General features: G+C 43.7%; 1 protein-coding gene across 2 annotated transcripts in view; it reads right to left on the minus strand.

Moving 5' to 3' along the window:
- Positions 1-440: 440 nt before the first annotated feature.
- LOC127578172 (NACHT, LRR and PYD domains-containing protein 3-like) overlaps positions 441-27,605 on the minus strand; it is a 35,209-nt gene continuing 8,044 nt past the window's right edge. The window contains exons 2-16 of one of the 2 annotated variants that reach the window (XM_052029814.1): positions 24,220-24,300; positions 19,901-20,058; positions 15,494-15,665; positions 15,326-15,391; positions 7,312-9,103; positions 6,183-6,269; positions 4,869-5,039; positions 3,777-3,947; positions 3,416-3,586; positions 3,048-3,218; positions 2,702-2,872; positions 2,326-2,496; positions 1,966-2,136; positions 1,525-1,687; positions 441-673 (exon numbers count right to left, since the gene is read on the minus strand). In XM_052029814.1, coding sequence (XP_051885774.1) covers positions 653-673; positions 1,525-1,687; positions 1,966-2,136; positions 2,326-2,496; positions 2,702-2,872; positions 3,048-3,218; positions 3,416-3,586; positions 3,777-3,947; positions 4,869-5,039; positions 6,183-6,269; positions 7,312-9,103; positions 15,326-15,391; positions 15,494-15,665; positions 19,901-20,058; positions 24,220-24,274 — 3,711 coding nt within the window. In that variant the 5' untranslated portion in view covers positions 24,275-24,300 and the 3' untranslated portion in view covers positions 441-652. The other variant, XM_052029815.1, reaches the window with a different exon arrangement.

The raw sequence follows: 27,605 nt of genomic DNA on the forward strand, positions 1-27,605 counted from the left end.
GACAGAGGATGAGGGGGGACCTGATAGAGGTATATAAGATGATGAGAAGTATTGATCGGGTAGATAGTCAGAGGCTTTTCCCCGGTGCTGAAATGGTGGCCACAAGAGAACATAGGTTTAAGGTGCTTGGGAGTCGGAATAGAGGAGATGTCAGAGGAAAGAGAGTGGTGAGTGCGTGGAATGGGCTGCCAGCAACGGTGGTGGAGGCGGATCCGACAGGGTCTTTTAAGAGACTGTAGGATACGTATATGTAGCTGAGTAAAATAGAGGGCTATGGATAAGCCTAGTAATTTCTAGGGTAGGGACATGTTCGCACAGCTTTGTGGGCTGAAGGGCCTGAATTGTGCTGTAGGTTTTCTATGTTTCTATGACTTCCACTGGAAAATGAATAATGTACAATAAACGATGAGGTAAACGGTTCTAATGAGCATGTCAATCAATTTTATAGGAAGAGATTTATTGCCTTGTATTGAGATAACGATTGATATTGTAAAGCATTACAAATAGAATTAGTAAAATATTGTCCATATCAAGAGAAGCTTATCTTTATACAAAGTAACCGACAATGCACAAACGGTGTGTTCAGCAGGTTCGCACTATCACGTGGAGTCCTGTTCCCTGCAGCAGAAGCGGCTGTTCTAGCCCGTTAAGTCTAAGCAGATTCTGTCCCAGACTGCAAAATAACATGAGATTAGAAAATAAAACCACGGTTTCAAATAACGAAGAGTAACACTCATATATTATGTATTCTAGGGAATGATGGGTAAAACATGAAAACGCAATCAATAAGAATAGGAGTCTTCCGTGCGAACCTGCTCGGCCATTAAGTAACGTCATGGTCAATCGGAATTGGCCGTAGCTCCATGTCACAATTTCACATATCCCCATAACTCTTTTACAAAACATAAATCTATTTTGGCCCTGAATTAATTCCAAAGCATCTGAGATAGGTCATCCCGACGTTTGAGGACATAAAAAGGATGACTCTCTATTTTGAATCTCTGTCCCTGTTTCCAGATTTCCCCTGGTCGAGCAAACGGCCAATAAGCAGCTATCTTGAACAAAATGATAGTGTTATTTCAAAGTGTTCTCGTTTCATTCTTCTAAACTTAAATGAGCACAGGTCCAACCTCCTCAGCCTTCCAGTGATCCATCGAGGTGTGTTCCATCAGTGAACATATGTCCCTCCTTGAATAAGTGAACCAAAACTACACGCACTACTCCAGATATGATTCATTAATGTATTGTACGGATGGAGCAGAATTTTCTTGCTTCTATACTCCTTTGCAATGAAGGCCTACATTCCATTTGCCTCACTTTTTACTTGCTGTGCCATAAAAACCAATAGCTGTAGAGGCCGAAAATCTGATATTGAAATAGAAAATGCTCGTCATATTCACCAAGCCACAAAGCATCTACAGAGGGTGAAAATTGGTAGCTGCTTCAATTTTCCAGTTGGTAGATATAAGTAAGACATTGTGTGGGATTCTATGCATTATAATAAACATTAAAAGATACACTTACTGAATCTGCTCCAGACTCCTGCTGATTAGTAGTGGAGAAAGGGGAACTAGGTTGGTCTGATGATAAGCTAGATCCCAGGTTGACATGCTTCATTTTTTGAACTGTACTGAGACTGGAGATGAGATCCTCGGAACAGGAATTAGAGATCCCAATTCTGGCAAGTCTAATAGAGGGGTGAGAGTGGGTGAGTGAGTGAGTGAGTAAGTGAGTGATTGAGAGAGAGACAGAGAGCGAAAGGGGCTGATAGAGGGAGAGTGAAAGAGGGAAGGGGCGGAGAGAGAAAAAGAGGCAAAAAGAAAGAGAGGGAGAGAGAAATTAAAACAAGAGACGGCTTCCGTTTCTACGTAATGACGTAATGCTTCGGAAACAGTACACCAGTAATAATCGTGAAAGGCCAGGGCAACCTAAGTGTCTGAGTGTCCATCACAGGCAGGTACTCACCCCAGTTTCTCTATCTTACATTCTGGATCCATCAGAGCTTCGTTCAGCACTTTCATTCCTGTGTCTCCCAGTTTATTGTCGTTCAGGTACAATCCCGTCAACGAGTCATTTTTCACGAGCGCAGATGCAAGATCCTCTGCACAAGACGGCGTGAGGCCGTTATTGTTCAATCTGTCAGAGAATCAAATCTCAGAACCTTATAAAAATAAAGACAGGAATGTGACAAAAGTTGCCGCGAATAACTGTATTTCCCATTTACGAATTAGAGCATAGTTATGGGCTGATATTGAGGCTTCAATCAACCATAAGTTATAACAAGCTTTCGGAATATCCCATACGTTCACGCCATCAGGTGCTCACCGCAATTCCTGTATCTTGCATTCTGTGTCCTTCAGAGCTTCAGACAGCAGTTTCACTCCCGAATCTCCCAAATTATTATCACCCAGTGAGAGTTCCGTCAATGAGGGATTAGTGATGAGAGCGGAGGCAAGATCCCGGGCACAAGAAGCTGTCAGACCGTTATTATTTAGACTGGGAATGAGAGAAGGTTAAAAAAAACTAAGATGAGCTTTGGATGGGAAGGAACGAATCCTACCAAATGTCTTACATTTAGTTGTAGTCTCGCATTTACAGAACAGAGCAGGGAATTCTGTGCTGCCTTTCTCGGCTTTAATCTTTCCTCCACGTTATTAATGTATTTAGAAATTTCTTTCATCTCATTCAATCTGACACTTGCCTCAGCTCCTGTATGTTACAGTCTGGGTCCCTGAGAGCCGCAGACAACACTTTCACTCCAGAATCTCCCAATTCGTTTTCACCCAGATGTAGTTCAGTCAGCGTTGGCGTTGTATTGACAGTGGAGGCGAGATCTTGGGCACAAGAGGCGGTAAGACCGTTTTTATTCAGGCTAAAGATCGAGGAAAAAAATTAAAGATTATAAACATAAGAAGATCAGTAAATGTATTGCAAATAAGTCTAAACATCAGTCTATCACATGGTAATATGTACTGTTGGAGGTTTAATTCATGTACATTATTGCTCCGTTGAGAATCGTCCACAGTCGCAGTCAATCAAGTACTTACCAAAGTTTCTGTATTTTACAGTCTGGGTCCCTCAGAGCTGTAGATAGCACCTTCACACCTGAATCTCCCAGATTGTTATCGCCCACTTCCAGCTTCGTCAGCGAAGGTGTTGTGCAGAGCGCGGAGGCAAGATCCTCGGCACAAAAGGCAGTTAGACCGTTGTTATTCACCCTGGGCATGAGAGAAGAAAGGATATAATTGAAAGATTAAAAGAAAGACAGGAATATTGGTGACTTTGGTGCGAATGACAGATGCCCAACGTTTACACAACAGAGTACGGGAATATGAGCTGCCGTGAAGGCCTCTTCACCCTGAACTGTACTGGGATTTTCAGAATCTCTCAAAGACTCCCTCAGGCAGACACTTACCCCAGTTCCTCTATTGGACAGTTTGAGTCCCTTAGAGCAACGGTCAGTCGCTTCATTCCTGAATCTCCCAGTTTATTGTGACCCAGGTCCAGCTCCTTCAGAGAACGGTTTGTACTGAGAGCAGGAGCGAAAATTTCGGCACAAGAAGCCGTGAGTCCGTTATTGTTCAGACTAGAATCAAACAAGATAAAACAAAACACATAGTAAAAGAACGACAGGAAGATTACTGAATTATTTCAAGTAGTTGCCGACTTGCATTAATAGATTAGAGCTTGCGAATCAGTGCGTTTATAAAAAAATATATTCATCCATACACGTCATTCCGTCCTTGATGGTCTCGTAACCGCTCACGGAATCTTACCGCAATGTCTGTATTTTACAGTCCAGTTTCCTCAGAGCTGCAGATATCAGTTCCACTCCAGAATCTTCCAGTTCATTATCACCCAGGTCAACCTGCGTCAGTGACCGGTTTGTGCAGAGAGCCGAGGCCAGATCCTCAGCACAAGAGGCTGTAAGATTGTTGTTATTCAGGCTGAGGGTCAGAAAATGGAGGCAAATAAAGAGATGAAAGGAAAGCAGGTGTTACGAACCAGCACAAAGGAAACACAGTGAATCATGATTCAATGTTAAAAACTATTTTATTAATCACTACTTATGGTAACAAGAAAAATAAAAGTAAAAATGTTAGTGTGTTAGAAGTAAAAATGTTAAACCTTGAACATTAACCCCAAAAACTAAACTCTTCATGTGTATGTGTGGCAAAGTCCCAAACTCCAAGTCCAGGAATGGTTCTTGAAGTTCAGTTCAGCAAGCCATAAGGTGAAACATGAAACAGCAAACGCCGTTGTCTGAAGATAAGACGTAGATGTAGAGAACATGGAGAGCGTAATCACGAAATCCAAATGTTCTACGATGGAACCCAAACGACACCTCAGTGTTTACTCGGTAGTGACTTCCTCACCCGGAAAAGCATGCGACTCGTGGTCACAAATACCTGTTTCCTTCTACAGGTTAGCAACAAAGTGAACTCCACCGGATTACTTCCAATTTCCATACGTGGATTGCAGTGACAGACACAGTTATTGTTTCTCATCCATCGATAGAGAAACTATCAGGCTTGTGTCTCTCTCCCTTTTCTCTCTCTCTCTCTTTGACTTCGACTGCCTTCTTCAACAACGTCATTACGTCCTTTATCTTCTGTTGATGTAAGCACGCTACACACACACACACTCACACACACACACACACACACACACACACACACACACACACCCAACCAACTCTATCTTAAAGGGACATTCACCGAGTCCGTAACACAGGGGAATTTCTCAATGTGTTTTGAGTAATTATAGTGAAGTACTTACGAATAAGCGTTTTGGATGTCTTACTGGTATTGAACCACTTTTCATCCTTAAACGTTATAAGAGCTATTTTCACATGATCGTGTCCTTACCGTAGTTTCTGTATTTTACACTCAGGGTTCCTCAGAGCTGCACATAATCGTTTCACTCCGGAATCTCCGAGTTTGTTATTACCCAGCCCCAGCTCTGTCAACGACGAGTTTGCAGTAACAGAGGAGACTAGATCTTCGACACAGGAATGCGTTAGATTGTTATTATCCAGTCTGTGGTACAACAGAAACAGTATGTGAGAGAGAGAGAGAGAAAGAAAAATGATGAAAATGAACATATGAAAGAGAAACGAGATAACAAAGAATGCAGCAGGAAAGCGAGATGGAAGGAAAGAAGATAGAAAGGGCAAGAGAAAGTGTGAAGGAGACGAAACGAATCTGAAATGGAAAGAGAGAGAGAAAATAAAGAGGGAGAGAAAATACCAAAGGTGAGCAATATGGAATATGAGATGGGGGGCGGAATAAAGAGAGAAGAGGCAAACAGAGGAGAGAGAGAGAAATAGGGAACGAAATCGGGGAAAGCAGTCATGGGAAATGAGGGAGAGAGACAGTGCAGGGAAAGGATGTGAGAAGAGAGAGAGGGGAGAGGAGGGGAAACAGAAAAGGAGTAGGCATGAGAGAAAAAAGTAATAGAAAGAAGATGGAAAGGCGAGAGGGAGGAGTGAGACTAATAGCTGGAGAAGAGCAAAACAAAGTAGAAGAGCCGTGAGTTAGGAGAGTAAGTCAGAGACTGAGAGTGAAAAGAAAGAGAGAGGTGCATGGGAGATCGGGAAATGGAGAGAGAAAAGCAAAATAAGAATAGGAAATAGGATAGGGAAAGAAGGTGGGAGGAAGTGAACATGAAAGTGGGATGGAGGGAGCGAGAGAGGGAGAAAGTCGGAGTACGAAAAGAAAGAGGAGAAAATAGGGGATCAAGAGTGGAAAAGAATGGAAGGGAGAGGGAGGCAGGTGGTAGAGGGGTACAAAGGGGAGAGCGAAGAAACAAGGCATGAACGGAGAGAGAGAGGAAAAAAAGTGAAGAGAAGAAAGAGGAGAGAGAGAAAGAGTAAAAAGAGTGGAATAGTAGACGACGTAAGAGAGAAACGGGGAGAGAGTAACCGGTGGAGGGGAGAAACAGAGAAAGAACGATAAAAAGTAATGTAGAAGGAGGGCACTACAGGGGAAATATGAAGACAATTAAAAGAGAAAGATGATAGAGAAAGAGAAATAATGAAAACAGGGAAATGACAAGAAAAAGGTAATATCATGGCAGTTTTAAAATACGTGTCAATTATAAGTCTGCCTATACCAATAATAAAATGTAGATTTGAAATATCTAGATATTCTGTTTACAATTTCACACAGTTCGTGTCTTACCCCAATGCTTGTATTTCTGACTTAGGTTCAGTCAAAATCTTGGACAGTATTTTTATTCCGGAATCTCCCAGGTTATTTCCTTCCAACCTGAACGTAAATGGACAGATGATGCCAAATAATTATGGATGTCTGATAGATTTGGTGCTTTCACTGAGCATTGTGAAAACATATAGTGAAATCTATAGAAAAGCATCTGCTGTAAATTAAAGTCAATGAACGTTATACCTATTGAAGGAACAATGCGTTTCTGAAAACCTTTAAATGCTCCTCGCCATTTTCCCATTCACTGGCCATCAGAAATATCCTCCTGAACTTTTGTCAGGACTAAAGGAACTCGTTTTATGTTTGTTGCTTCGTCATTATCGTTTCGTTTTCTGAATAGGCTAGCTCTGCTTCCAACCAAAATAATTTCTGACTGATATTTTGCTTTATTTTCACAATCGCTTGCTATTCCTGAAAGTACAACCCGGATTTCTTTCCATATGGAAGGCAGTAATGTTTTCTAAATTCTGTCGAAATGTTGAATTTCGATCAAATAAGAATGCAATGACTGATTAATGCTACGTTTTTAACTGACGTCACGAAATCCGTATTGGCGGCAGTGTCGATCTTGTAGATATGAAGAATAGTGGGAGTATTGGTGTGATACTTCTACACATCAGTGATAAGTTTTGGGCCTTCTTCATACAATTATACCGATCATAATTCTGAGCTACTACTACCAAGACAATTGTTTTCTTTTCCTTTCTCATACTATGGCTGTTTGATGCTAAATTGCCACTGAACTGGGTAAAAACAACCGCCTTGTGTAAAATGAGTGAGTATTAGTTCTCAATCCCATTGACTAATTCATTCACGGGAACGGAAAATCGGATGCTACTGTATGCTTAACAGTGATTATATTTTTATTAATCAGTATTTGTTTAGTTGTATATATTTGCTTGCTGTGGGACCAATATTTGATTTCTTTATGAAGAATTGCATTACAAATTGTTCTAAATCAGTTAGTAATTTGTAGACTATTGAGGAAGTTGGTACTCTATTGGTATTGCAAAAGAATAAAAATCACGTTAAAGACATATTTTGTTGCAAATTCAGTTGATGGTAAGTGAAAGCAATAAAGAATCACCTCAACACTTGGCATTTATGCAGGACCGGTTCAAGGCGCAGGAGCCCTTCACACTGAAGAAAACAGTTCCGAAGATCAAGCTGGCTTATTTTACGACAGAGTTTAATAGCATGCGACAGCACTGCACAGTCAATTGGTGTGAGTGATAATGCCTTCTCAGAGTCCGAGTCTCCAAATCTAAGGCTTGGTACAGAGCCCAGCGTAGTTTCAGCAAGTCCAGGATTCTGAGACTCAAACAGAAAGTGCAATGTGTTCAACAGGTTCCTTTTACCGGTTTCACTCCACGTGCTTCCAATCTGGTTTTTCACCTTCTCCTTCACCCAGTCAATAACTCGGCATGTTGTTTCGTGAGGAAATGGTCCCAGAAACTCTTGCAGTGGTCGAGCTGACCCAGGGGAGGAGAGACCAGCAACAAACCGCAGAAATACCTCAAATCGCCCATCTTTCTCGCTGTGAGTTTCAGTGAGGAGTTTCCAGATATCCCCAGGATCTGGAGTCAGGAATTGTGCGAGTGCGGCTACAAACTCTTGGATGGTAAGGTGTGGGAATGTGTACACCACCCTCTGGGTACAACCTTCTCTCTCCAAAAGTTCCACCAGGAAACTGGACATGAACTGGGAAGGCTGCAGATTGTGTTCGATCAAATCTTCGTTTCTAAACACAATTTTCTTCTCGGTCACTCCTTTGAAGGCCATCTTACCAACTCTCAGCAACATATCTTGACAATTTTCAGTCCCCGTGACATGTTTCTTAAGGATGTCGTAAATAAAAAAAGAATATAATTGGGTGATGGTCTTGGGAATTAGCTGCAGCTCCCTGTCTCTTTGTGTGAAGAAGGGTCCCAGTGTCTGGCCTAGAATGCAGCAGTAGGAGGGGTTGTAGCTCATGGTGTACAGGATCTCGTTCTCCCTAACGTGTTCGAAAACAGCTGCTGCCACCGCCTGATCTTCAAAAAACCTGTTGAAATATTCTTTCCGTTCCTTACCAACAAATCCCATGATTTCAACCCAGGGATTGATCTGCGCTTTTTCCAGCAAATGTAACGCAGTGGGACGGGTGGTCAGTAGCACTGAACATCCTGGGAGCAGCTTGCGCTGTATCAGACTGTACACAATGTCAGATACTTCACAAAGACATTCGGGATCTGTGCAGATATGCTGAGGTTTTGTGTCTTTCCCACTGTCATTAAAATCGACATGGCACTTGAATTCATCAAAACCGTCAAATATAAACATCAAAACAGTTGGATTCCTCCAGATCTCTTCTATAACATTCTTCAGATCAGGAGATGAATCTAAAATCAGCTGTTTCAAAGTCACTTTGCCGTTAATGCCGTTCAGATCACGGAATTTAAAACTGAAAACAAATTGAAACTCTGGGTATAGGGTCCCCGTGGCCCAATCGTGAACTATTTTCTGCACCAAGGTTGTTTTTCCAATCCCCGGGACTCCACAGGCAGCCGCTGAACACCCTGAATTAAATTCCTCAGCATGCCCGTTCGATCTCTTCACCAAACGGACTTCCCGGGAAAAGCTACTTCGAAATAACTGATCAATGCGGATTTTTTCCAGATTTTTCTTTAGATACCATTCTCTGCAGTCTTCATGATCTTTGCCACGTGCCAATAGCTCATGCTCCACCAGCTTCCATTGTCGAATCGGAGAAATGATCGTCAATTCGGTGTATCGGTCACCCAGCTGGGAAATCTTAACCTTTTCCTTCATCGGGCCTGTCTTCATTTCAAATGTCTCATTCAGCTTTCGGAGCATTTCTTTGTGTTTCTTGTGAGCACCTTTGATCGGAGCAAACAGAGTTTTACCACTTCTCTGCGTTATGAATTGCAAAATTAAGTTACGGCTGTGTATGCTTTCGAGTTGAATGTAATATTGTTGCCAGATATTTGTACGGAACTAGACGTTAAATGTAACATTCCCAACGTGGAGCTGAGTGTCTATAATGAGCTTGCTCTCCCCTCGATTCATCGCCTTTCCCAAGATGTGCATCTCTGTCCCTTACCTCTCCCACTCAATTTCTCCCTCCCTTCCCCGAACCTCGCACTCCCTCCTCCCAACCTCCCACGTTATCCACCCTCCCGCCATGCCCACTCGACTCGTCTCACTGTCTCCGTTCCCGCACAGCTGCTTCTACCCAACCCATTCTCTCCTGCGACCCAACTCCTCTCCCTACCTTTCCTCTCCACCATGCTTCGCTCCTTATCTCCAAGACACCCTTTTACTCTCTGCTCACGCCATCCTCCCCCAAATGTCTACCCCTTTGCCAACCCCTTCCTATTCATTGCCTCCGCCTCACTCTTTCTCCACCATTTCCCTCCCCTTTCCATCCATACACCATATTTCTCTTCAACACTAAATGAAATTTATTTATTTTGCCTGGATATGTAGTGTTTGTCATTTTCAAAAGGAGCTTGAATTGTTACGCAAAGGGAAGTAGAGCAGTGCTGTGGACAAAGGGGAAGGCAGGACTAATTAGACAGTTCTGTCGCACAACCGACAATCAATTAATTGAGCCAAAACCTTTTTCTTGCACCCTCTATGTCGATATCAAGTGCAACTATTCTGTTGTTCTTTTCTTAATTATCCTTGTCAAAGATGCAAATGGTGACATGTCCCCCAGCCGTGTATTGCTAAAGTTGCATAAGTAAAAACATCTCAATGATCATTAGAGGCACAGATTAGGGGACTGGTAACAGCTTCTATCCCAGTTTACAGAGTATCAAATTGAAGGGCATAGGCTTAAGATGTGAGGGGAAAGATTTAAATGGGACAAGAGGGGCAAGGTTTCCACACAGACGGTAACGGTTTTGTTGAACGAGCTGACAGAGGAAGTGCTAGAGGTGGGTACAATTATAACTTTTAACAACCATTATGCAGGTCCATTTATAGGAACAATTTGGAGTGATATGGGCCAAACGCAAGGAAATGGGACTAGCTCAGCTCGACAACGGTTGGCATGGACGAGTTGGGCGGAGGGTCTGTTCCCGTGCAATATAACTCTCCAACTTTAAACAGCTGAATGCCTAGTAACCTACAAATTATTTCCATTTGGATATCATTTTTTATCAGTCCTTACTCTTCAACAATTGGAAAAGTTTGCCGTCATTGCAAGAACATTTTAATACAAGGTGTATTTCTGCTGTTATAAACAATCTTGATGAGACCACATCTGGGATAGACTTGCAAGGAAAGAGAGAGAGAGAGAGTAACGAAGAGAGAGACCGTCAACAATGAATTACGAGATTCATTCCTGAAAAGGGGAGGGGCGGTGATCCAATGAAGAGGTTAATGAGAATGGACCGATACTCCAAAACTTAGAATGAGCTGTGATCTAATTTAAAGCAACAAACTTCGCAAAGAAACTTGACGTGCTAAATTCAGGGATGGAACGAATTGCGGATGCGGCCACCAGAATTGGGTGTCATGGCCTCAAAGGAAGGGTTGGCCATTCGAGACTGGGATGAAGAGAAATCTTTGGAATTCTCCATCAAAGCCGTCATGCTGTCTCTGTCGCTGTGTATTAATGGATATTAAGGGAATCCCGAAACATGGGGTGAGTGCTTGAGAGCGGTTCTGAGGTAAAAGATCAGTCAATAGCTGATTAAATAGCAGTTCAATCAAGAAGGGCCGAGTCGCCTGTCGTTGCTTCCATTCATGGGCTCTTACTGAGCTTCTAAGAATGGACAACTGACTGAGGACATAATTGAATTCTCCCAGACGTGAATCTGGATATGCGAAAACAAGTGAAACAGGAAGAACCCCAATTTGTTTGCAAGTAGATAGAATTCAATGTCTGTTGAAGTATATGACTAAAGAGTAGGCATTGCCTCCAGCTTGGAATCCCTGTCCATTTCCATGGCTCGTTCATACTTCCGGACCTGAGCACTGCCAGCAAAGCCAGCCTTTATGGCTAACCATTTATTGCCATGGAAAGGCAGTGGTGAGCCGTCTTCTTGAACCTCTTCAGCCTTTCTTATCAACGAAGATGCTGAGCGGAGTTGAAGGAGTGGGACATTGGTGATGAAGGAACCGTGATATATTTCCAAGCCTGGATGCTGTGAGACATGGAGTGAAAGCGCGGATGGTGGTGGTGTTCTTATGTTTTCTGAGTGCTTGCGGCATGGAAGGGATTGGAGTTGACGAGGCGCGTAACGGCATTGCATTTTGTAGATGCTATGTACTTCAGCCACTGTGCGCTATTGGTGTAGGGAATGAATATTTCGTGTAGTGGAGTACAAATCAAGCAGACTGCTTTGCTTTGGCCAACGTCAAGCTTCATGGGTATTGCTGAAACTGCGCTCATCTTGGCAAGTGCCCTCCTAACGTGCATTGTTGAGTGAAAAACTTTGCGGTGCCAGGAGATGACTCAATCACCTCAGGATACCCAGTGTATAGACGTCGGCAGCACAGGATCTATATGGCTTACGGATTCAGCTGTGCTACTAGGAAGCGCTGAGCCCTAGAATGTTGATACTGAGGGTGTCCGTGGGGGATTGGGGGCGGGTGCATTCAATGGCAGGAGTTAGAGGATGAACTCCACTGTTGAAGATGATCATTGTCTGGCAAGTCTCTATTAGTTACCGTGGATTACCTTGAATCAAAGTTGTCCGGTCCCTGCTGTATATTGCGAGATTGCGAGGGGGAAGGGAAGCGGAGGAGTAGGTCAGTGGAAGACGTGGATGAGAAAAGGCAGATCTGAGAGGTAGAGAGGCTTTGAGAGAGGAGAAGCAGAGTACAGGCTACAAAAGTAGTAAGGTGGATGGGCTAAAGTGCATTTACTTGAATGCGAGAAGTATCAGGAATAAGGGAGAGGAATTGAGAGCTTGGATAAGTACATGGGACTATGATATTGTGACTATTACAGAGACATGGCTGACATCGGGGCAGGAATGGATATTGAATATTCCTGGTTTTCAGTGTTTTAAAAGGGATGGGGGGAGAAGAGGAGGAGGGGTGGCGATAGCGGTAAGGGACACGGTTACAGATGCAGAAAGGGTAGATAACGTAGAAGGATCCTTTCTAGAATCAATATGGGTGGAAGTTAGGAACAAGAAAGGGGCAGTTACCCTCTTGGGAGTATTCTATAGGACGCCTGGTAGCAGTAGGGATACTGAGGAGTAGATCGGGAGGCAGTATTTGGAGAGATGCGAAAATAACAGTGTTATTATAATGGGAGACTTCAACTATCCAAATATTGATTGGCACCTACTTAGTGCCAAAGGCTTATACGGGGCACAGTTTGTTAAGTGTATCCAGGACGGATTACTGACACAGTATGTTGACATGCTGACTAGAGGTAATATCATATTAGATCTAGTTTTAGGTAATGAACTGGGTCAGGTGACAGATCTATCAGTGGGTGAGCATTTGGGGGACAGTGACCAATGCTCCATAACCTTTAGAATTGTCATGGACAGGGATAGGGGCAAAGAGGACGGGAAGATACTTAATTAGGGAAAGGCTAATTATGAGGCTATAAGGCGAGAACTTGGGAGTGTAAATTGGGACCACATTTTTGAAGGGAAATATACGATGGAGATGTGGTCGATGTTCAGGCATCTTTTTCAGAATGTTAGAGATAAATTTGTCCCGGTGAGGCAGAGAAGGAATGGTAGGGTGAAGCAACCGTGGGTGACGAGAGAGGTGGAACAACTAGTTAGGAAGAAGAGGGCAACATACATAAGGTGTAAGCAGCGAGGATCAGACAGGGCTCGTGAGGAATATAGAGTAGCAAGAAAGGAACTTAAGAAGGGGGCTGAGGAGAGCAAGAAGGGGACATGAAAAGGCTTTGGCGAGTAGGGTTAAGGAGAATCCCAAGGCATTTTTCTCGTACGTAAAGAGCAGAAGGATGGCTATGGTAAAGGTAGGTCCGATTAAAGACAAAGGTGGGAAGATGTACCTGGAAGCTGTGGAAGTGGGTGAGGTTCTCAATGAATACTTTTCTTCAGTATTCACCAAGGAGACGGATCTTGATGGTGCTGCGAACAGTGTAGGTAAGGGTAATGTTCTAGAGTATGTAGATATTAAGAGACAGGATGTGTTAGAGTTGTTAGAAAATATTAGGACAGATAAGTCCCCGGAGCCTGATAAAATATTCCCCAGGCTGCTTCGTGAGGCGAGGGAGGAGATTAATGAAACGTTGGTTAGGATCTTTGAGTCCTCGTTGTCAGCGGGGATGGTACCGGAGGATTGGAGGGTGGGGAATGTTGTCCCCTTATTCATAAAAGTTAGTAGGGATAGTCCAGGGAATTACAGACTAGTGAGCCTTACGTCTGTGGTGTGTAAGCTGTTGGAGAGGATTCTAAGAGATAGGATCTATGAGCATTTAGAGAAACGTGGACTGATTAGGGACAGTCAACATGGCTTTGTGAAGGGAAGATCTTTCCTCACAAGCCTGATAAGGTTCTTTGAGGAGGATACCAGGAAGATTGATGAAGGTAGTGCAGTGGATGTGGTTTACATGGATTTTAGTAAGGCGTTTGACAAGGTTCCACATGGTAGGCTTCTTCAGAAGGTCAGAGGCTAAGGGATCCAGGGAAGCTTGACCGTGTGGAATCAAAATTCGCTTGCCTATAGAAAGCAGAGGGTTGTGGTTAAGGGAGTGCATTTGGATTGGAGGGCTGTGACTAATGGTGTCCCGCAGGGATCAGTTCTGGGCCCTCTACTTTTTGTGATATTTATTAAAGACTTAGGTGAGGGGGTGTAAGGCTGGGTTGGCAAGTTTGCAGATGACACAAAGATTGGTGGTGTTGTGGATAGTGTGGAGGGCTGTAGAAGCTTGAAGAGGGATATTGATAAGGTGCAGAGCTGGGCTGACAAGTGGCAGATGGAGCTGAATCCAGAGAAGTGTAAGGTAGTACACTTTGGAAGGACAAACTCCAAGGTGGAGTACAAGGTAAATGGCAGGATTCTAGGTAGTGTGGAGGAGCAGAGGGATCTGGGGGTTCATATCCACAGATCACTGAAAGTTGCCTCGCAGGTACATAGGGTAGTTAAGAAAGCTTATGGGATGCTAGCTTTCATAAGTCGGGGGATCGAGTTTAAGAGCCGCGAAGTGATGATGCAGCTTTACAAAACTGGTGAGGCCACACTTAGAGTATTGTGTCCATTTCTGGTGGCCTCATTATAGGAAGGGCGTGGAGGCGTTGGAAAGGGTGCAGAGGAGATTTACCAGGATGCTGCCTGGATTAGAGTGTATGGATTATGAGGAGAGACTAAAGGAGCTAGGGCTGTTCTCATTGGAGCGAAGGAGGATGAGGGGAGACATGACAGAGGTGTAAATATTGGAATGAATAAATTGAGTGGACAGCCAGCGCCTCTTTCCCAGGTTGCCATTGCTCAAAACAAGAGGACATGGCTATAAGGTATTGGGTGGGAAGTTCAAGGGAGATGTCAGAGGGAGTTTTTCACCCAGAGAGTGGTTTGTGCATGGAATGCGCTGCCTGGGCTGGTGGTGGAGGCTGATACATTGGACAAGTTCAAGAGATTGTTAGATAAGCATATGGAGTAATTTACGTTAGAGGGATATGTGGGAGGAAGGGGTTATATAGTCTTAGGTGTGGTTTGAAGGGTGGCACAACATGGTGGGCCGAAGGGCCTGTATTGTGCTGGATTGTCCTATGGTTCTATGGTTCCATACAGACACGAATCCTGTTAACTGTGAAGGAGTTGCGCATCGAATTGAAGCTTGTTCAATCATTAGCCACGAAGCCACTTCTGACCTTATGATGTAAGGAAGACCACTGATGCAGCAACTGAAGATGACGGGGTAAAGGGAGCTGCCACAAGGTACACCCGCAGGAACGTCGTGGGACTGGTCTCCTTTATCTTTAACAAGTACAATTCTTTTCCTTTGAGCGTGATGTGACTTCAACCATTTGGTGCATTTTCCTGGATGCTCTCTTGACTTCAGTTTTATTAGGACAAGTTAACAAATTATACTGTTAAATCCTGCCTTAGTGTCACTTTCACCTCATCTCTTATCAAACTACACCACCTACCTTTCAGGTGACTGGGTACTTCCGGTATTCTTTCTGGGATGGCTGCATAGCTTGGAAGAGTGGTACCTGTTTGAACCAAACACATCCGATGAGCTCATAGATGCGTTATATCAGTACGATAGGCTGCTTTAACGTTGACATTAAGGTGAGAATGTGATGGAACTATACCGTGTTCCTCCACTTCTTTCAAAATGCTGTCCAGTTTAGGTACTCCATGACGCATATTTGCAAAGGATTCCCACATAACTCTTTGGGCTAAGGGACCTTTCGTCATCGCCATATCCAGGAGAAGTGCGGAGCTTTCTGCTTCACGCCCCTTGTCTGCAAGTTCGGTGACCATCTGGAAGGAAACAATAAATAATATGATCAGAAGTACAGCAAATCGATCGGACGCGCAAAGGTAGTGGTCAGTGGGACGAAGAGCAGTTATGTTAGTATATTAAGCAAAATCAAGATAGGTTACTTCCGATACGGGAGACCTTGAAACTTGCCGAGGACGTGATATTGTAAAAATGTGACATCTTGTCACAGTTTTAAAATCATCTGATTGTGTACACGGCATCAACTTCCGTAGTTTTTCATACTTTGCGTCCCATTGTGTCTCCAACAGCCCACTGCATTAAATTGCCTCTGTGTGAGTAACTATGTCATCAAGCGCTGATGGGTCCGAGCAGTATCCCCATAATATGCATTGCTAAATAACCACGGGTTAATTACAGACCCATTATGTGTCGCTTACAACAAAGGTATACTACATCAAATGTGACGTGATAGATCTGGTAAATATCTGGATATTCCAGCTTCTTTCATGCATCCGAATGTTGGTTGATTGAACTGCACCATTTTAAAGGGCAGCGTAGTGGCTGTTCAGGACTTGTGAGTGCTAGTTGCCTGGAACGCGTTGTCAGGGCAAGGATTGGAAGCAAGTACGAAAGCTCATGAACAGGCAGGCAATGTATGGATACAGTAGGCGATTGGGATGAGTTGAAATTGGTAATATGGTCGGCCCGTATATCATTGGCCGAATGGCCTGTTCCTGTGCTGTTCTCTTCTGTGTTCCATGTTAAGTTCCAAATGAGCCACCCATAATTTCCAGTAGGAACACTGCTCACTTCGAACTCAGCAAGTGTGTTAAACACTCAGCAGGTCGGCAGTAGCTGTGGAATGAGAATATTTCAGCTCGGAGACTTTGCTGAAACTGAGAACGTGAGGTTAAATTGCACAGAACGTACAGAGTGTGGCGAGGAGAAGCGAAATATCAATAATGAGTTGAAACTATGGTTGCTGCAGGGATGAACAGCTAACGGAGCAGTTAGAGGTATCTAAGAAGTGTGATGTGTTGTAAATAGCAGGATTCGCTGTCTAACTAAAGAGGGAAAAATGCGCCAATGTTGGAAATGGGTAGCCTACGGTGTTAAAGGCCAGATAGCGAGTTCAACAACAACTCAAAATGATGCAAACACGCTGTATGTCAGGCAGAATCTCTGGATCGAGAAATGGAGTTGGCGACAGTTCTTCAGAACTCAGACTGCAAGACTGTGATTCTCAGTTCTCACTGGGTAATGCTTCCTGTGAATTGTCCCGTTGAGTTCTAGCTGAGCAGTCCTTCGTGTTACGGCCATGACGCCAGTTCGATCCGATCAGCTGGGCTCCAGTTTCTACTAATCCGAACTATTATCATCAGAGGGTGACCCTAAGTTCTATCCGATCTTGGTTCTACTTCCCAGACACTGACCCTCCAATTCTAACTGCATCAAACCTAATCCACAGATTGTAACACCCCGTTGTCTAAAACTGACCACTCCTTCTCAAACTGGCTTACAGTTCGAACAGCATGTCTCCTATTCTTCATCCCAGATCCCAAGAAACGGACTGATATCTCATCACTATACAGTGACGCCAAGTCCAAACTGACCTAATTCCATAAAAACTGTGACCCTCATTTGCAAATGAACGACAACCAATTCCGAGACGGCGATTACCTGTTCTAAATGTGCGGGATTAAACTGCAAGTGGTGACTCACAGTTCTGTCTAATTCCCAGACTGTGTACTCAAATTCCAATACATTTACCAACATCTAAGCGCTGTTCCTCACACTTCTGCGAAACAGACCGGTGATCCCAAAACTGACCCTGAGTTAGAACTCTCCGTCTTCCAATAACGGATGTCCAGTAACAATCATCCACTCTAATCCCCAGAAACTAATCCTCAGATCTGACAAATTGTCCTCTAATCTCGTGACTGGCTCTGAGTTCCTGCTGACAGACTCCTAAAATTGGAACAGACACTTGCAACTGACCAACCGCCAATTCAGTTCAAACTGACAGACATCTCCTTCCCAGACTGTGGTACGTCCGAAGCCTAGTTTCCACCGCCCCCCCCCCCCGCCCCATCACCGCCTCCCCTCCCCCCCAGTTAACTGACCAACTCTTAAACCCCAAACAGTGAACTGCGGCTCTATCTGACAGACCACTCATCCAGCAACAGACCTTCCATTAACTCGAAAACATATAATCCCGACATTGCGATTCCTTTCTAACTGGGAAATCACGAATTGGAAAACGAAACCCTCATTTCTAGATCAATTTTACCAATCGTATTTATTCCACTTCGCCGATCTTTGACCCTTCAGTAACTGGGACGGCTATTCCATTAACTCCTTCCTTACTTTTTCAGATTTTAGGTCATGTAACCTTCTCTGTTCCGCGGAGCGCAAACCAAACTCCACCAATTTATCCAAATACCTGAAGTCCCTCTTCCTTGATCAACCTTTTTAGCATCTCCCTAAAGACCTCCCGTCGTACTTAAGTGTGCCCCCAGATCTGGGCGCAATAATCCACTTTTTTTCGTGATAGAGTTTTCTAAACTCTAATACCAGTTTCTGGCTCTTGCACTCTCTGGATGTGTTTACGCTGCTCAGGGCTCCGTACGATTATAAAACCCTATTTCACACTAACCCTTCTCCTTTCATCCAACAATACATGTAAACCTGCACTCTCTCCTTACTTGTACTCTTTTGAAAATTACAGCCTCTCCTATATGTTGACTTTTCACTCTCTTCCTCCCAAAACGTATACAATTCTTATTAATAAATGTGAACTCCAACGACCCTCCGAATCCACTGGCCTGTTGCTCTCGCCTTGAAATATACTATCCTCCTCATATTTCACTGCACCTCTACGTTTCGTTTTGCCCTGTACATCCAGATCCAATTCAGAAAATCAGCAGGTCTCTGGCTGACCCTAGCGGAACTCCGTCCGAGCACTGGTCAAATCAGTACTCCCACTACTCTCTCTGACCCTGTTACTGAGCCATTATCTTTCCTTGCTGTTTCAGCCTATTATTCCACGCCATTCAAATCTGATGAAAAGTCTAATATTTAGAATCACATCAAGTGCCTTTGTAAAGCTATAGAACCTACATCAACAGGATTCTAGATTTAGTTCATTGAAAATCTTCAATAAGTTAATTAAACGTGATCTCTCATCAATAAATCGTTGATGAGTTTCTTTTCTATATCCACTTTTAACCAAGTGATAGCAACTTCCCTCTTTGTTTCTAACTGTGAGTTCTTGTTTCTGGACCTCCTGGTGAAAACATGTTCGCGTTTAAACCTCCATCCAAATACCCGAATCTAGGGCTCCTGTTCTTTGCTTCACCACGCTAACCTCGCCCTTTGACCCGGCGAAGATGAAAGATGCGTCCTTGCAATGTACTTTGTTTTGGCGCCTAATGCATTTGTGTTCTGTCAAACACACTATTTTTCCTCTTCTGCAAAGATGAGAGTCTTACTTTATCCAATCTTCACTTGCATCTGCAAGTTCAAAGCCGTTGCGGCATCCTCTGGACTGCACTATTTCTGCTGCAATCACGACATTCCTTTCATGTGATGACCAGAAATACACTCAGCATGCAATTATAGCAAAGTTTCACGGTTCGTATATTCTGTGACTTGAGTAATAAACAACTTATTTTCACATGTTCAAACCTCTCTCCTTCTCTACCATAAGAGAATCTCTGCACAAAGGGTCCAATAAACGTCTTTTTTCAAAGCAGTCAACCTCTTTCTTTATTGCGTATTCCGTTTAAAATTTCCAACTACCAATTCATTACGTTATATTACTCCCGGATTAAATTCAATTTGCTATGTCTCTGCCAAGCTGATCGGTCTAGATATGTCTTCCTGACATCTAAAGCTTCACACAGCACTGTCATTAGCACTTGAATCATTTTATCATCTGCAAATATTGTTATTTCCAACAATGCGGCATTTCTTCAGCACTGCGCTCAAATGTTCGCTAGTCGTTATTTCTCGAATTCTGGAGCAGGATTTCAAATCAGAATTGGTTAAACTGCCATAGTACTGCCTTCTATCTGAAGAGATTTATTTTGTCTGAACACAAGATCTCATTTCAATGTCACTTTCTTGTAAATCCATTAACCCACTCTCCTTCAATTATTGTCGCCTCCACGTAGGCTTTCAGACACAACTCACGGTACAAACTCCAGAATACTGAGTATTTAACGGGTAGAATTTCCCCACCTTCCTTATCCAATGTGGCTTACCCACTCACCTGATGTTCTTCCGCATTAAATTGTTCTTTGAATGTCAATGTTAGGCTGACCCCTTTCACTCCTTGTTCCATCGCCTGTACCAATCTGGGTTGGTAGAATTTCGTCACATTGAACATGTCACAGTCGCTAAAACGCTGAAGAATTAGAGAAACTATATCTGTAGTAGTAAATCACACAAATATATTGATAATAATGCAAGAAATAACGACTGCATTTGTATAAGTCATTTTTCCTTGTTAAAGATACTCCAAAGTACTTAAAAGAGGATGAAACATTTCACTACTGTAACACAACAAAGGTTACTTCGTGCACAGTAAAATCTCTCTCCTTGCCTCTCTTCTTGTCTCTTTAACGGCCTTTAGAGGTTAATTTTCATTCTCACACAGGTTCTACGGGTACTGCCTGGACGATGGGACCACTAGGGGCGGGGCACAGATGAGGAGGACGACTGACCTGCTTATTATGTGCCGCATTCATTCCTCTATTTACGCTGATGTTCTATCTGCTCCTCGTGCATTGACACGAGGTTCGTGGAACTTTCCGAATGTACCTTTCCCACTTTCAGCAGTTATAGGCCAAAAGATTCCCATCATTTATGGGGATATTGTGTTTTTTTTCAAGGATGCTGTGAAAATATCTCTGAAACTTTGTTTTTCACCTCTTCTTTGTGATCACTTTCACTTGCAGAGCTGGGAGTTGATAATCTGCTCGGAGAGTCTCGTGATATCCATGTGACCGATGTGGCCTACCCAACGGAATAAAACGACGATTGCCTTCATAAAGAAGGCACAAAAAGCTGACAAAATGCCAGAGAGTCAAATGTCCACCGAGAATGAGGAACAGGAGGAAAGAACTTGTAAGAAAAGTAGTTGTGGAGAAGGTGGTGAGACTGAAATTGGATAATCTATATCACAGGTTATCTACATCACATATTTTTTTTTAGAAAAAGTAGCTTTGGCAATAGTGAACCTACTTATTAGCATATTTCGCAATTCTATAAAACCTAGAAATGATTCTGTAGATTGGAGGGTGGCAAACATTACCCTCGTATTTAAGAAAGCATGTAAAGATAACACGGGGAAACTCAAGCCTCAGATATACAGAAGGTGAGTGTGTGTAAAATAATACCAATGGAATTTATTTATTTTGTGAGCGGAGAAAGGTTATTTTGGACCTGATTGAGAAATACAGAACCCTGAGTGGCACAAATAAGGTACAGAGTTGGAAAGTTCACCCACCAGCAGCGATATCTGAACTCAGCAGCTAAAGATTTAAGGTTAGAAGTAAGATGTTTAGAGGGGATCCGAGAAAGAATACTTTTCACTTAGAGGTAGTCGGTGCAGATAGGCAGCCAGGTATTTTCACTATATTTAAGAAGTGTCCGGATGAGCATTTGAATCGTCGGTGATGGAAAGTTACGGACCAAGTGCTGGGAAATTAGATGATTGTAGCCAGGGTGCGTGATAGTCCGTACGAAAACGATGGGGAGAAGGGTTGTTAACGTGTCCCATCGTTCTCTGAAATGAAGTTATCAACTTTGAGCAATGAACAGAAAAAAATGCACATTTTGTTTATATTAGGAGATTAGTTCATGTCGATATTCTGAGATAGGGCCCCGGTGAGACCGCTCGTGATATACAGTACAGAATTTGATACCCTCGCCCCGCGCCCCAAAATATTTATAAGCTTGCTGGGGAGGGAGTGCAGCGCTGATTCACTAGACTGGATCTAGACATGGCGACAAATTGAGTAGACTTGGCCTATGATCTCTAAAGTATAAAATAATTTTTAAAATGGTACTGGAGAAGGTGATGAGACTTGTAAGATTCCACAGGAATCGAAGATAATAAAATAAAAATCACAAATTCTGCAAATCTGAAATACAGCAGAAAATGTTGGAAACAGTCAGCAGGTCAGACTGCATATGCGGAAAGAGAAATGAAGTAAACTTTTCAGTCCCAGACTCAATGTCAGGACTGGGAAAGGGAGAAAACAAATTAGTTTTCAGCTGCAGGGAAGCTGGAGTGGGATGAAAGAGTTAAAGGGAATGACTTTGGAAGGGTGAAACTCAATGAATTAATGTGACTTTTGGGAGCAGATTATGTCTCATTTCCCATGTTATTTGTTGAAATAGCGAGACATTGGGAGATGACCATGAAGTCAGGCTACGCTAATGAGCAAAAATGAGCGTAACCCATTGATGATTGACTGGCAGATATGGCCAGATCGTCCTCTGATATGAAGAAATGTTGTTTTATCTGATGTTGTTATAGACACGTAGCTGTTAAAATCTGTATGTCCTTGGAGCTTTAGTGGCAATGCCAGTGGGCTTATTCTCCACACAAGTCAACGCGCACCGATGGGTGACGATGTGTTGTTCAAAACCGATACTACTTACTAAATTGTCCTCAGACTCTCTCCTCTGTTGACCTTCACGAGTAACCTACTGCGCATATCGCTGGATTGGAATACCGGCATGAGAATTTCGGAGAAAATTTACGTGCAGATTCTCCTGGGTGTGAACCGACGTCCGAGCCTTTCCGTCAATCAAACTGCTTCAGGTGCTTGAGCTGACAATTTCGTGAAGCACAAAATCTGGGCCAAAGGAATTTCGGTGGACTGGGCAAATATTACTTTGGTGTCTGGGCATTGGGAGCAGTATCGGATCCGTCGTATTTCGCTCCAAATGCCAGCAGACTTGCTCTTACCTCCAGGCTCGCCGGATTTTCAGACAAGTCACGTGTTTCAACTGACCGAGCACCTAAACTCCGAATGGCTAATCTCCACTCCTGAAATGCCTACGAACGAAGTTGATCTCTTCCCGGAGGCCACGGATGGGAATGCTTGCACAAACTTCAATTCCATCCAACAACTCCTCAGCGAATGAAGCGAGCAGCAAGACCAAGAAAGCCTTCAGGCACAGGCTAATGTTGCAAATAACACCGCGCCACAAGTTCAACAAAAGAGAGTCCAAACACCCACTTTTGATATTCAATGGCATTACCATCGCCAATTCTCCCAAGGTCAATATTCTGGGGCGTTGCCATTTGGCAGAATGTTCACAGAATGAGCCACATAATTACTGTGACCACGAACAGTTCGGGCCGAGAGATCCTGCGGCGAGGATCTCATCTCCAAATACCCCAAATACTCTTCATCAATTTCAAGGCTCATATCAGGACTGTGATGCCTAAATAAGAAACAGTTTAAGACATTTGGGAACTCGGACTATTCGGATTCATTGGTACCGTAATCAGTGTCCTGAAGATTCATTTCTTCAACCATCGGGACACAGTAACTGCAGAATGTACTGTCTATAAAGCGCGCTGCAGTTAGTTTCTCAGTTCATTCCGAGAGGCCCACCAAAACCCATGACACATGCCACTCAGAAAAATACGGGCAGCCTGTGCTTGAGAACAGCTTCAGCCTTACTCGCAATCCCACACCGTCCTGACTTGGAATATATTGTTTTTCCTTCAAAACCTCCGGATCGAAATGCTGCAACTTCCTGCTCCAGAACACGTGGAAATATCTTCATCAGAGAGATTGCAACTGTTCAAGGAAGTGGATCACCATCATTTTAGCAATAGAAATCAGAGGTGGAAATAACTACTAGCAATGCCAGTGGTGCAAGCAATAGAAGAATACACCAATAAAGAAAGCTAGTGTTAGAGTCATCACCCCGCCCATCCTTCCCCACCTGCGGGAAGAGTGTGCAGGTGAGTTGGACTCACAAACAGCTGGCCAAAGACCAAGGCGATCTATCGCCTGTGATTTAAAATATGGCACTTCTGAGAGTTTTTGTTGTCTATCTTGATCTGACTTTACTAATTTCCAGAGCTGATACCAATGTCAGAGAATTAAGTTGTCCGAAACCTGGTCCAGCAGACAACTTTAGTTTGGGCAATTGCTCACATCAGAGTTCTAATGCTATTGATTACGAGAAGAAAAGATGGTCATGGAATCGTACACCATGGAAAAACATCTCACGCCGAACGCCAGGTACTCATTAACGAATAAGCTTCGTTCTCTCTACATCCCAACCAACTTAACCGACATTCTGCCATACACTTACATTATAGCCCAAATTCACAGTGGCCAATTAACCCAATTAACGTAGCGACCGGCAAATCCCGTTGTCGTTAAATCTGTGTGGAAATAGATTGACGAGCTGGGCCACTGTGGCCAACTGAAGTCACAGTCCATTTCAAACCTTATCGAGGAACTGATATTACCGACAGTGATCGCACTACTTCCACCACTGCGGGACCAACTACTAAAATTGAACCTGATTTCCCGTAATTTATTTTGCACTTGCCCGGGTTTACTTGCGTTCCATGTAGCTCCTCATTCCCATCCGAATTTGCAGCCATGTTGATCGCAGAATCGGTGGCCGTTTCTGTGAAGACATGCAAGGAGAAACGGTGGCATTAGTTTCAGTGTCATCGGGAGTTTAATTTGAATTCAGAATCAGAATAAGAGTCAGAATTATTATCATTGTCTTCTGTGATAACCTGCTTCTTCAGTTTGTATCAGAACTTGTCAATTCAGATAAAAGTCCATCTATCTGTAACGGTATCTTTGTCCTTAGATGGCGTCTGGCTGGCGATCATTCATCGCGTTAATATACGATTGCCGATTTCCTGTGCTTTTTTATCGCGGTCCCAGCATTCGTTTTGTCTGCTCCCGCTTACACTCTTACGCAGGAGACGCAAGAGATTGTGGATACTGGAATATGAAGCCATAAGCAGTTTGTACCAGGAACTCGGCCAGTCGAGCAGCATCTGTGGGGAAAGGAATTGCCAACGTTTCGCGTCGGTGTTCTGCATCATGTGGGAGAGTGGGGAGGGAAGATCGCCAGAGGTTCTGCCAACTCCACCATTCCACCCGGGTTCTTTTTGACCATCATCCCCCCAGCCCTCCTTAGTTCACATCACCTGCCGGCCCCTGCCTCATCACTCCACTCTCCTCTTTAAACCGCCGAGCTTCCCTCTCAGTCCAAATGAAGCGTCTCGACCCGAAACGTCGACAACTCCTTTCCGCCACAGAAGTTGCATTACCCACTGAGTCCCTCCAGCAGTTTTCTTTCTGCTGTATTCTTACACGTCTCCGCGTGGTAGCCCATCAGTATTTCACAAATCTTCAATACCTTCAGAGTCTGCACAAATACCACCACTTACTCCAGTTAATCTCTGTTGGTGACAGACATCTTCTTTGATTTCTACACCCACAACCGCCCCAGCGAATTAAACAATAATCTCAGCATTTCACCGCTCTGATGAAGAGCTGTTAACCTGAAAATTAATTTCTTCAATAATGCGGGACTAACTGAGTAATTCCACCGTTTCTTTGCAGATCATTCTCGTTAATTATGGTGACTGGAATTGGAAGACTGAGCAGAAGCTTTCCGAGATTCGGAAATTGCGCTGTTGAAAGAACCTTGCGTTAATGACCACACAGTGAGTGTGGATGAATCTTCCAAATATGTTCTCATGAAATTACACCTTCAGGTCTAACCATGGAATCGATAACTGTTAAACGCAAACCACAAGGAACGGGGTGGAAATGGCGTTACTTTATGTGGCCGGGACATCAAGCGGAGAGCGTGAGGACATAACACGCAGAACATCCACATATCCATACCCTTGACCAAATTAATGTTGCTCCTTTCCTAGGACAACTAATCTGGGACAATAAATGTTGTCTTGCAAAAGCGCCCTTCACCTCACGAAGTTCAACACAACCCAGAACAAATCAATTTGCTTGATTGTGAGCGGAAACGTGCAGGGACAGGAAAAGATGGCCGCAAGAGGAAACTGAGGTATTATTACGCAGACCATCGTCAGATAGACGGTTCTGACATAATGTGCACATTTTCAGAATGCAGCAAATTGTGGGGTGAGGACGCTTCCTAGCGCAGGAGATCTAATTGCATGACGGAGAACGGAGTGCAACGATGGCTGAGTGCGGAGTTGTAGCCATAGTGAAGGGGAGAGACTTTAATGATCCAACCCGCCCGTTTTAACGTTCTGCGGCTCTAATGGGGGCAAGCTGAAGTGATGTAGCAATAAATTGCAAGATGCACAAAGCGGTCAATAGAATGTGAAATTAGATGGGAGATGAAGCTTGACACAGAGTAATGACACACCTTGACAAGAAGAATAAGGGAAGATAAGAGAAGCTGTGTGATACAATTCTGAAGGGTGTATATGCATATTGCATTTCTTATCCCGTTATTTAGAAGTAGAAGCGATGAACCCGGAAGCGGCACCCTTGCGTTCATGCAATGCTGGTTAGGTCACAACTGTACTAACACTTATCCAGGGTGTGGAGGCCAGAGAAAGGGAATCAAAGTAAATTCATTCCAGTGTTTCCAGGGACAATGGATCTCAACTTCGGGCTAGACAGAAGCTGTACTTCTTTTCCTTGCTGTAAAGAAGGGATTGAGAGAGGCAGACGAATTCCTGGCGAATTTAGACAGGGTGAATGGAGGGAATGTGATCCATTAGTACATTGTTTGAGACACGGTGTATATGTTTAAAATGTTGGGTAAGACATGCAAGGAAGATGAGAGGAAAAACAGGTTTAAAACGCAGAGAGTAAGAGTAATCTGGAATTCACCGTATGTAAGATTGGCGGAAGAACCAATCACTGCCCTCAAATGGGATTTCGACTGGCACTTAAACAATTTGCAAGATTAAAGGACACCACGGGAGGAGTGAGGTGGTAGGTTGGTCTTCCAGGATATATATACTTGATGGGTTGAGTGATCCTCTTGTGTGTCAAGGGATCTCTTCACTGTATTAAACCACTTGATAAAGCTTCTATGACAACACCTCACCAATTTGCGTTACCTAACTGCTGGCTGCACCGACAGTAGAAGATTGAGAACGCCCTCGCCTCGAATTTCGTCTGAAAATCACAAACAGTGACACATGGCATATATATATATATATATATACCCACTCATCCTTCGTTGAGATGTTAAAATCTATGTGCAGGAAAAATAAAATCCTGACACTGAAAGCCTCTTGACGCAAATGCAGAAATCAGAGCGATACTCTGGTGACGTCTGGCTAGTGATAAACAATGGATATTGCAGCCACTTAGCCAGCGCCTGAGAGAGATCTATGGCAAAAAGAGGAAGCTGGGTTGTGATTCTCCCACCGCTACACAAACCACCGTCCGATATTGACCATATTTTGTGAGGGACAAGTCCCACGTGGGCAATGAGGGGAAGAACCCGATTGACGGTGAGGAAGAAGAGAGAAAGAGGGAGAGCTAGAGTGAGAGCGAGGGAGAGAAAGAGAGAGAGAGCCTATGAGGAGAGATTGAGTCGCCTGGGGATAGACTCGCTGGAATTCAGAGTTTTGTAGACCTACATCATTACCTCGCGGCTCTTAAACTCGATCCCACGACTTATGAAACCTAACATCCCATAAGCTTTCTTAACTAACCTATCCACCAGTGAGGCAGATTTCAGTGATCTGTGGATATGAACCCCCAGATCCCTCTGCTCCTCCACACTACCCAGAATCCTGCCATTAACCTTGTACTCCGCCTTGGAGTTTGTCCTTCCAAAGTGTAACACCTCACACTTCTCCAGATTGAACTCCATCTGCCACCTCAGCCCAGCTCTGCATCCTATCAATATCCCTCTGTAAGATTCGACAGTCCTGCGCACTATCCACAACAACGCCGACC

The sequence above is a fragment of the Pristis pectinata genome, chromosome 15, assembly GCF_009764475.1.
Source record: "Pristis pectinata isolate sPriPec2 chromosome 15, sPriPec2.1.pri, whole genome shotgun sequence".
NCBI lineage: Eukaryota > Metazoa > Chordata > Chondrichthyes > Rhinopristiformes > Pristidae > Pristis > Pristis pectinata.